Source organism: Temnothorax nylanderi, unplaced genomic scaffold, assembly GCF_030848795.1.
Source record: "Temnothorax nylanderi isolate EJ_2023f unplaced genomic scaffold, tnyl_v1.0 TNYL_tig0875_pilon, whole genome shotgun sequence".
NCBI classification, from domain to species: domain Eukaryota; kingdom Metazoa; phylum Arthropoda; class Insecta; order Hymenoptera; family Formicidae; genus Temnothorax; species Temnothorax nylanderi.
The window spans coordinates 47,360-58,331 of record NW_027249937.1 but is presented as its reverse complement, the minus strand read 5'-3'; the positions used below and the strand labels follow the sequence as shown (position 1 = coordinate 58,331).

The window sequence follows — 10,972 nt, the reverse complement described above, 5'->3', positions numbered from 1 at the left end:
GGCTCGCAGCGCACGCTGTTAGGGTAACAGCGGAGATCGTTTTATCCAACACTTCCCCTCGATGCGAGAACGGATGATCCTTATTGAAGAGTAGTTATCTGCTCCATTCCGGATAAGGCGATGCACTTCTCGAATTTGGGTCTTGGTATGCCCTTCGTAAACATGTCAGCCACATTATCGTCTGTAGAAACGTGTTCGACACGTAGGCGTTTGTCCTTCAGAGCCTCTCGGATAAAGTGGTGGCGAATAGCGATATGTTTGCTACGCGCATGAAAGACTGGATTGTCTGCAAGTCTCAATGCGCCGAAGTTATCGCTAAACACCTCGATGTCGGTTAACTCCTCAAATCCTAGTTCGTTGAGAATAGCTGTCCAATGAATCGATTCCTTGGCTCCCTCCCCAGATAACAAAATGCCCGCACAATGATCGCATGGTGCGCGCACACATGCGAGTACTCGCACGCGTGTGATCCTCATAACTTACGCAGATGCGTCCTCATGTACGACTCATATTGCTCGCACGCGTGCGACTCTCACGCTTGCGAGCGATATGAATCTCAATTCTGAAAGAACGTGTTCGCACACTGATGTCACGGTGCGCGCACGCGTGCGGGTATTACAGGCACACGCAGATGCGTGTCCTCATGTGAGGCTCACATTGCTCGCACGCGTGCGAGCGGTATGAGCCTCAAGGAAGTGTGAATAAGTCTGGATCCTCATGCAGACATCAGCGCTTTGACACCGACGCTGATTGGTGAAAAACAGGTGGTGGGGGTAAATAGCAAGACAATTGTTTACCCCCACTACCTATTTCACCAATCAGCGCTTGGTGTCAAAGCACCGGTGTCTGCATGAAGATCCACCCAAAGCGTTTATTGAAAAATATTATAATTGTATTAATTAAAATATATTAATGAGACAATTATCCTTGCAAAAAATAAAAACTAAAAATATATACACACACATCTGTGAGACCACACCCATACACCAATATAAAAAATAATGTTAAATTTTATAATAAAACCCTGGCGAAAAAATTTCTCTGCTATTTCGCTCCTATTTCTCTGAAAAAGTGATTTGCGGAGAAAATGTAAAGTATTAGCAGAGAAATCTGTAAACTCTATTTGTAAACAAATTGGAGAAAAACTGAAGACAAAATTGCAGAGAAAATGCAGATAATACTGCATACATACTACTAACATCATTATAAAATAATTCAAATTTCAAAGATTTTATTTCATAAAAAACTTGTGACATTACTTTTTTCGTTATATATATTATATATAAAATATTATATATAAAACTTTTTTTGTTATATATATATATATATAAATATTTATATATATTCCATATGTAAAACTATTTAAGTGAAAATAGAAAACAAAGCTATATTATTTCACAGCTCATTCATATTCGCTCATATTCATTCAGTTTCATATTCGCTCTGATTGTTCGATAAATCAGAGTCTTCATCCACTTCGTCGTTTAGCTGCTGCTCTTGATGAAGAGGCAGTCAATTTTTCTTTAAATTTGTGCGATATCTTTGTTTTATGGCCCGTAAGACTTCCTGGACTTCAACTTTGCAGGAAGCCTTATCCTGCGGACCATTAAACAAAGTGCATTTCTGTGCTGCCACTGAAAGAAGAAAATAAATTATTTTATATGTATCACTTTCAATAGTTTCAATGTTTAATTGAGTGTATATTTTCTTAAGGGAATTGTACATAAAGAAAAGTATATACTTACAATATATAATATTCATAGTTTTTGTGTCCCCAAATTTCTCCGAAACACTACTACCGGGTCACGTGAATTTCGAGACCAAACTGTCAGTCATAATCGTTTTTATAGCATTATAGAGAAATTCTCGTAATTTGCATCCTCCTAACCCTCGCAAGTAATTGTACTGAAATAAAATAAAGTATCATTACACTGCAGTACTATGCAGGTAATTAATATTCTACTTAGCCTTTTCGAAAGAAATGTTTCATACAAAAGTTGTAGAGTTTAAAAAGATCTATTTAATGATCTTATCAGTTTGATCTTGGGTGTCGTCACAAAAGTCAGGTGAAGGTCACATCGATATTTTTTTAATGGAATCGACTTTTTTTACATAATATGATTCCCCTGATTATTCTGCATATAAAATTATTAAGGTAGAATTGTCAAAAAATCAATGGTTTAGATATGTACATTTCTATTCTGGTATATTTCGACATAAAGTATAAAATATTTTGTAAACTATTCAGTTTTGGCAATTGTACCTTAATACTTTTATGCACAGAATGAGATGAATCAATAACTTAAATAAAAAAATTAATATATAATTTATAACAGTTTTAAAAAGCCAGTATGAGACAAATACGATTAATGGCTGCATAAAAAACGTTAACGATTTGATCTGGTAAAATGCTGAGATACAGGTATGTTTTTTTTATATTTATTTTCAGAATCTCTTTGAATTTCTTAAGGGAATCTGTGTTGCACAGTGTAATGGATGCGGAAAAATACTCACCAGCTTCCTTCGATCATTCTTCTTGGCATCGCTTTCTAGCTCCTTGAATTCCTCAACGGTACTCATTGGGAAGCCCTCTAACCCCTCGTAAAACGTATTTTTTAAATTAATGCCATCGACATGAACGTTATCATTTTCCACAATCTTTTCCATGATCTCTTTTAAGGCATTATGGCTCTCGATTAAAGAATTAACTTTGTCTTGAAGATCCCTGCGAATGTATTGATCTAAAGTTATGCAAATATGTATAGTTGCCGTAATAAAATTAAAAAGTAAAGAATTTTTCATTTTCTTCAGTTTTTTACCTCGAACGGTCTTTTATCTTAGATTTTCAATGCTTATATACACAATTACATTATGTATTTATACATCAATTTCTTTTCACCCCATTGAACATTAGTACGGCATGCATTCTATTTTTTTTCAATTCTATACATAGAATTTAAGATTGTAATTTTAAATTGCTGTTCATCAGAAGTCTGCAACAGGCCTGTTAAAGTGGACGCCCAACAGGAAATGCCGTGCCGTGTTTAGTAAATTAATTTTAAATACAAATTATACTGCGATTACGACAAAAACAAGACACATGTTCCCCTCACAGCCAGCTCCGCGGGCATCCGTGTCAACAGGCCTGATCTACACCCATACAGCACAGATCTTGCAACGTTGCAGCAATATGTCTGCAAGGTTCTGTGCTGTATAGGCAATTATGAAATTCTACATTATACTCACGTTAATTTGTCATGAATGTCTTGGTTATTTGTCTTGCATTTGCAAGTCTCTTGCATGTTTATTGCGTCAAGCGCGCGATTATGTTCAGCATGTACCGATGTTTTCTTCACAAACCCATCAACGGGCGGAGTATCATCATTTGCATGCTTATTCGGTTGGGGAACGTGTACTTCACGATTTAGATTTTTTTCTTGTCTGGAAGAAATATGAAAATCATAAACAATATTATGTATTGTGATCGCAAATTATTTTGTTTCAAATTTATATTACATTGTGGTTTTCAAAGTACAATTGTCAGATTGGTTTTATACATTCATGCAATGATTTTTATACAGTCCAAATTATTTTGTTCAATGAAAACAATCGTGTAATTACTATTAAAATTTACTTACAAATCTTTCATAGTTGAATTTTGAATCGTATCATTCGATTTGTTTGCATTAGTTGTATCGGTTTTCGGAAAGGCGTCATTTTTCTGCATATATTCTACTAGTCCTTCAAGTTTGTTCAACTCCACTTGCACAGAGTACTGCTTGCTGCTCTTTTTTTTCATACGCTTAGTAGGCTCTTCGTCCGAGGATGTAGTCATAACATTCTTCGGTATTTTGACTACTCGTCCACTACTCGATATTTTACAATATTTACTTTTGATTCCTTTTCTGCCAGCGTTCATATTTATTTGCTTTAATGAATAAGAAAATGTACGTTGGAATGTAAGTTACATTGCTTGTATAATAATTTGAAATGAATTTACTGGCATATAAACTGTTGATATTTTTCATTGACATTATACCATGATATATGTATACAAGTTTTTGCATATTAAACTACATTATTTTTTAATTGCGTACTGTACGGAATTTCACTTTAATGTATACTTGTTGTACATCTTTGAAAATTATTGGCAGAAATAGTACGTGTACAATTTTATTATTACTATTATTACAATTTGTTATTTTTGAATATTTGTCTAGTATCGAGTATAATTCGTTTACGAATTATTTAATAGTCGGGTTGTATTAGGGGTGTAATTAGCGACACACAGATCCATTTACTTCCAATAGTGCGCTCTTCTTGACCTTCTCTACCGCTCCACTTCGGCATCCTGTACATCTTGCTTTTGACATCTCTCAAATTGATTGCTTCAAATGTAAGTGATAAGTTTGAACAGTGGTATACTCCTGCCACATCAGATGTGACACCAACATTGTATAGATGAACCTGTGTTCGAAATTTTTTAACGATAAACAGCGTGTTCCCTTCCATGTGCGCTATGTTCTCTATGACGCAGATTTCTCCATTATTTGTGATGCAACAACTGTCACGAAGAGCGGTAGAGAACGTTATATTTCCAAGTTGCATTTTTCGATATTGCCGGTAATGACGGGCAGGCTCTACGAGAGGTCCATCCATGTGAATTTTCGAACAACGAATGTGGATTCCTTTATCGACGGGAGTTACAAGGTCGTTTAATTCACACATTCTTTTGTAAAACTGTTGTAGAGCCAAGTGCGGCTTTCGTATAAATTTCCTGAATTCAGGCATATTGTTCTCATAACAAAATGCACTGTATGAATCTAATGGGCCCAATCGCCTAACATCACCGACTACGTGCAAAAGACCATGGACATTGTACGAGAGAAACTGATCTCCATACAATTCCTCGCACATGTTGACGTAGCTCTCTAATGCTGCTTGGCAGTATACGTACATTTCGTCCGAGACATTTTCCAAACTAAGGAGGCGCATTACACAATGTAAGAGAAGAAAATGTTTGTAATGATCTTCGTCAAAAACATTTTCTAGCACAGCTGGAGCTGTATACAGCAATAGTTGCCTAAATTCTGTGCCTTTGAAGTGATGAAACATGGAGATTTTATTCGGACGACGATTAAATTCCGTAGGGCAGTAGATTCGACATTCCATCATTCTTGAATCCAAAATATCTAACTTTCTTTTAGTTAATTTTTCGTGTCCATATTTTCCATGGATGTGAGTGGTCAACACTTTCTTTACATTCCCAATGTATAGAAGGTGCAAGGGTTCAAAAGGAACTTGCGTCACTAGTCCCAACACACGATTTAAGGGACTTGGCCCTTTGTGGTGATCTTCATCCATTAGTTCACTATACTCTTGATCCGTTCGTAGCGGGTGACGAGTCCCGGGAAAAATCATCGTTCCCCGAAAGAATGGCATCGCTGCAGAACGACGCCCTTCAATTTTGCATTTAGAACATGCGTTTGACGATACATGCCCATAGTGGTTCAACGCAAATGCCCTTGCTGGTGCATCCGCAATGAAGCATCGAATTTGAATTAGATACCGTCGATCGTTTATAAGGACACCACCTTCTTCACGAATTTCCTCCAGTTCTTGAACAAAGTGTTCAAAAAATTGAAAAGGATTTGATGGCTTTTCTGTTCCCTTAAAGACACCCGCTATAATTGGTTTTTTATCAATACAATTATAAATTCTGTATTGAAGAGGCCAAAATTGAGTCGTGCCGCTTTTGTGAATTTGAGCGCCGTCTGTGCTAAAATCGATTTGTATCGTTTCGGGCAAGATATCTTCAGGAAGAGTTTTCAGTTTTTTTATAAGGGTATATTGGAGACCCAAATGAAGGTATTCTCCTCCATCGATGTATTGGACGTGTCTCGAGGCCACATCAGTAGGCGTTTCAAGTAATGTCCTCGTGTCCTTCGGCAAAAACGTGAGATTAAACGGGAACTCATGCAATGTCTTCAGCAGTATGTTGCCCTGCTTATGCTTTAAATTAGCAAGTAAGAATAATTGTTTCAATGCTTTTAATTTTAGGTCGTTCAAGTTTTGTGGGACATTGTCATTTTCAAAGTTTGAAATATTTTCATTACTGTGAGCATCTGTATTGTCCGCATCACTTCCTTCGTTTTCTTCATCATCGTCGCCTCCGTCAGTATTTACTTCTTGTTCCTGTACCTCTTCTTATGCTATGCCTTCATTATCATCTGCTTCTTCATCTCCATTAAAAGTATCTTCGTGAACGTCAGCAGTCGATTCCTCATCATTATAGAGAGCGTTATCAGATACAGATGGAGCAGAATGCGATGCCGAAATTTGCACTGGTTCATTTTCAGACAATGTATCGTCTGATTCGTTATTTATGGATTGACAGACGTTTGGATCATCTTGTCTTGCAGCTAACCGTCTTCTCTTGTGTCTCTCACTGAGATTCAGAAATTGCTTATATTTCGTTGACATGCCTCGTTCAGTTTTGTTTGCTACCATAAAGAAGGCCAGGCAAATAATTTTAAAGATTTGATAATTACAACTTTTGTAATAAATTGAATAGTGCAGTACAAACAACGTACATAAGCGTGTGGTTGGGCAGTGATAGTTGTAACTGTGTAAGATTCTGTTCAGTCAGGATCACCACCGCATGCATAGGAACCAGTTACATTTAGGTTTTAGTAGTTTTCTGTGTGTAAAGAATGTAGATTTATATGTATTTATATGTATTGTAAAATTTATGAAAAAGACTCTAAACGTCTTGTATTAGTAGCTTTTAGTATGTAAGAAATGTATTTATATGTATTGTAAAATTTCTCAAAAAGACTTTAAACGTCTTGTATTACAGTATGAATGAAAATCTTGTATTATAATTATGAAAAAGATGTTAAACATTTCGTATTACAGTATGTCCTTATACATTTTGCAGAGGAAAAGACTGTTTTTTTTTTCAAGAAATGTTTGCCAACATTCAAAAGTACGTTTACAAAAATATTGCCAACGTTTCAATCTATATACATGACTGCATGATTATACTTTTTCGTCAAAATAATTTAAATTAATTGGAAACGGTACATTTGAATATTTCATGTAATCGAAAATTGTACGTTTACATACCCAAAGCATACAAAGTAGGAAATGACAATTAAACATTGTGTAAATGAAAGTGGACCACTTGGCGTGAAATGCATTACATGCTCACATACAGAAAATACATGCAATTTTATTAATAGTACAGATTACACGGTCAATCGAAGTATTTTACGTGTATGTTTACATACATATTTATGTAAATAAAATTTTTTTTAAACGATACTTCGAGTTAATTGCAATCTATTATTATCACGAATCTGTCATCAGTGTAAATCAATTTTATAATTAACGAAATGCAGTCAAAGGAATTTCAAAACTCACTGATGTACTCTAATGTCGAATCAGTTTCGTCTTCAATACGACACCAATTATTTTCTTGTGTACGTCTCACTATATATATGTCAATTAAAGTTGAAATAAAAACTTCCTTTTATTGACAGGTCGTGCAATTAATTAATACAAATTATTATTAATATTAAAACTATAAAACATGATATAAAAGTTGAAATTAATATTAATATGGAGAATAAAAGATATTAATAAAAGTTAGTCGGGTTTACGAAGCAACGATTATTTATTTCATGTACAAGTAATAGAACCATGAATAAAAAAACATTATGAAAACTTTCATGAATTGAAATACAGCGTTAAGTAATGCATGCAATTAATTATTATATTATATTCAAGTTAAAATAATGTTTTTTCTACATTGGCGAATAATGTAACATAAATCAATGAGTGTATATCAAGAATATTCGACACAGGCATGAACAAAATAAAAAAATTAATAGTTATTAAAAAATAGAAATATATAATAATATTTCTTTACCTTCTATGCCAATAACATGTACATGTAACAGACCGACCAAGTGGGCAAAAAACTTTCTGCAAAGAAGGAACAAGAAGAATTAAAAAATGAACAGTGAGAAAAAAAAATAAAAATGAAAAAAGAAAAGAAAAACGTGACATGCATGATAGACATAATCAGACGTTAAGAAATGTAATAATGAAAAGATATAACTAAGAGATGTGTACAAGCACGAGCATAACCTAGAAAAATTAATATACGCATGACACAAACAAAACTATAGAAAATATTAGAAATTATATTTCCCTCTCCCTCTCCCTCTCCCTCTCCCTTTCCCTCTCCCTCTCCCTCTACCCCTACTTCATGTATAATTTTTTGAAATTCAATCAATTATTTCCCAAAAAATTGGAAAAATTATAAAAACCGGTTTCCAAAAAGATCAGTAACAAAAACTATACACATCATGGCGCTCCCCGGAAAATTCTACCCCTACTTCATATACAATTAATTCAATTAATTCCCGAAAAATTGAAAAAATTTCGGTACCGGCTTCCAAAAAGATCGGTAACGAAAAATTATACACTTTATAGCACTCCCCGGAAAATTCTACCCCTATTTAATCTATAATTCTTTGAGATTCGGTCAATTATTTCCCGAAAAATTAGAAAAACCGGTTTCCAGAAAATCGATAACAAAAAACTATACACATAGTGGCACTCCCCGGAAAATTCTACCCCTATTTCATATACTTTTGGTAAAAATTCGGTTCAGGGGTTTGAGATTCGGTCAATTATTTCTCGAAAAATTAGAAAAATAAAAAAAACCAGTTTCCAGAAAATCGGTAACGAAAAACTATACACATAGTGGCACTCCCCGGAAAATTCTACCCCTATTTCATATACTTTCGGTGAAAATTCGATTCAGGGGTTTGGGCTGGGCGTTGATGAGTGAGTGAGTGAGTGAGTGAGTCAGTCAGGACATCTTCCTTTATATATATAGATTACTATGTCCATAGCATTTAGTGCTATGATCATAGCATTTAATGCTATAATTATAGTATTCATGTATAATTCATATATAATTCTTTGAGATTCAATCAATTATTTCCCGAAAAATTGGAAAAATTAAAAAAACCAGTTTCCGAAAAGATCAATAACAAAAACTGTACACATCATGGCGCTCCCCAGAAAATTCTACCCCTACTTCATATACAATTCTTTAAGATTCGGTCAATTAATTCCCGAAAAATTAAAAAAATTTCGATACCGGCTTCCAAAAAGATCGGTAACGAAAAATTATACACTTTATAGCACTCCCCGGAAATTTCTACCCCTGTTTGGTCTATAATTCTTTGAGATTCAATCAATTATTTCCCGAAAAATTAAAAAAATTAGAAAACAAAAATTAGAAAAATTAGAAAAATTAAAAAAATCGGTTTCCAGAAAATCAGTAACAAAAAACTATACACATAGTGGCACTCCCCGGAAAATTCTACCCCTATTTCATATACTTTTGATAAAAATTCGGTTCAGAGGTTTAGGCTGAGCGATATTAAAGAATCCGTGAAAACACGTTTTACTCCTTTTCACTCCGTTAGGGCTCGAATTTCTAAAAATCCCTTCTTAGTGGCACTCCCCGGAAAATTCTACCCCTATTTCATATACTTTTGGTAAAAATTCGGTTCAGGGGTTTGGGCTGGGCGTTGATGAGTGAGTGAGTGAGTGAGTGAGTGAGTGAGTCAGGACATCTTCCTTTATATATATAGATAAATAATATTATATACGCATTAAATGTATACTTACATGTAATCGTGAGACGTTTGCGAAAGGCACGATTCAAACTATTTTTGCACAAAAATCAGCGTGCTGCGAAAACCGAAATGCCGAAACAGACTGCAGGTCTGTTCTTGTTAGCTGCACGTTCTTACACTGCAGGTCTGTTCTTGTTAGCTGCACGTTCTTGCACCGTTCATCTTTTTTCTTTTTCTCTTTAACGGGAAAAGAAAAGGAGGAATGATGAACCGTGCAAGGAGAATGATTTCGAGTTATTACAACTCATCGGGACTGTCACTGCCCTCACTCATGATCATTAATGATCATTACGTCCGTACATGTGCGAGATATTATTATATATAGAATTATATATACATATTATTATACAATTATTATACATACATATATATATATATATATATATTATATGAGTATAAAAATAAACTTTTGTGCTTTTCAAATATGCAGCTCTCATCACGCGTGATGGCATAGTGCCTCGCACGTGTGTTCCCCCATCACGCGTAATGGCAATATGATGGCGATCTTGCGCGCACGACGTGATGATCATGTGTGAAGGCAGTGTCAATCCTCCCGATAAGTTGTAATAACTGTTTTGTATGATCATATATGATGCTATCATACAACTTTTACGCTCGCACATATGCCCCATCACGCGTGGACTGCATATGCCATCATTTCGCTCGCACGCGTGCGACTATCACGTAATGAGGGCGATGTGACAGCGTTCTTGCACGCACCACCTGATACTCACGCGTGAGGGCTATATGAGATCGCACGAAATGTTATCTGGGTCCGTTAGCGCCATATACTCTGCCTCGGTGGAAGATAAAGCGACGGTCCTCTGCTTCCGTGCATCCCAGGAAATGGGACTGCCGCTCAAAGCGAAAACATACCCGGAATAAGAGCGCCGATCGTCAGGGCAATTTCCCCAGTCGGAGTCGACGTACCCCTTCAACGGCTTGACATCAGGTGAGTATACCAGTCCGAGGTCTAGGGTCCCCTTGAGATACCTCAGAACCCTCTTGGCAGCAACCCAGCAGTGGGCCTTTCCGTACGAATTATTGAACTGGCCCAAACAGCTCGCCGCGAAGCTTATGTCCGGTCGTGTGGCCAATGCCAGGTACGTCAAATACCCGACCAGTTCTCTGTACGGAACATCTTCATCCAGTTCATGTGGTTCTGTTTCTTTGACGAGCATCTTGTTAACATCTATAGGCGTCCGGTTTGGCGTCTGTCATGTTGAAGCGACTCAGGAGATCGGCGATGT

The 10,972-nt window shown here is 35.9% G+C and overlaps 2 protein-coding genes across 3 annotated transcripts; both read right to left on the bottom strand.

Annotated features, from left to right (window-relative positions):
- Positions 1-1,214: 1,214 nt before the first annotated feature.
- LOC139785747 (uncharacterized) lies at positions 1,215-10,638 on the bottom strand. Of its 2 annotated transcripts, XM_071724929.1 has the most exons (8): positions 10,457-10,638; positions 9,715-9,899; positions 7,934-7,989; positions 3,639-6,503; positions 3,247-3,441; positions 2,515-2,725; positions 1,746-1,905; positions 1,215-1,634 (listed from the first exon to the last, which is right to left on the bottom strand). In XM_071724929.1, exon 4 carries the CDS (start codon positions 5,440-5,442, stop codon positions 4,249-4,251), a length of 1,194 nt encoding a protein of 397 aa, XP_071581030.1. In that variant the 5' UTR covers positions 5,443-6,503; positions 7,934-7,989; positions 9,715-9,899; positions 10,457-10,638; the 3' UTR covers positions 1,215-1,634; positions 1,746-1,905; positions 2,515-2,725; positions 3,247-3,441; positions 3,639-4,248. The 2 variants fall into 2 exon arrangements, with proteins under 2 accessions (XP_071581030.1, XP_071581031.1); XM_071724930.1 differs by lacking the exon at positions 10,457-10,638 and having other exon boundaries at positions 3,639-6,448; positions 9,715-10,432.
- On the bottom strand, positions 10,466-10,903 carry LOC139785746 (uncharacterized). The gene has a single exon (XM_071724928.1). The coding sequence runs from the start codon at positions 10,901-10,903 to the stop codon at positions 10,466-10,468; it is 438 nt and encodes a 145-aa protein (XP_071581029.1).
- Positions 10,904-10,972: the final 69 nt, after the last annotated feature.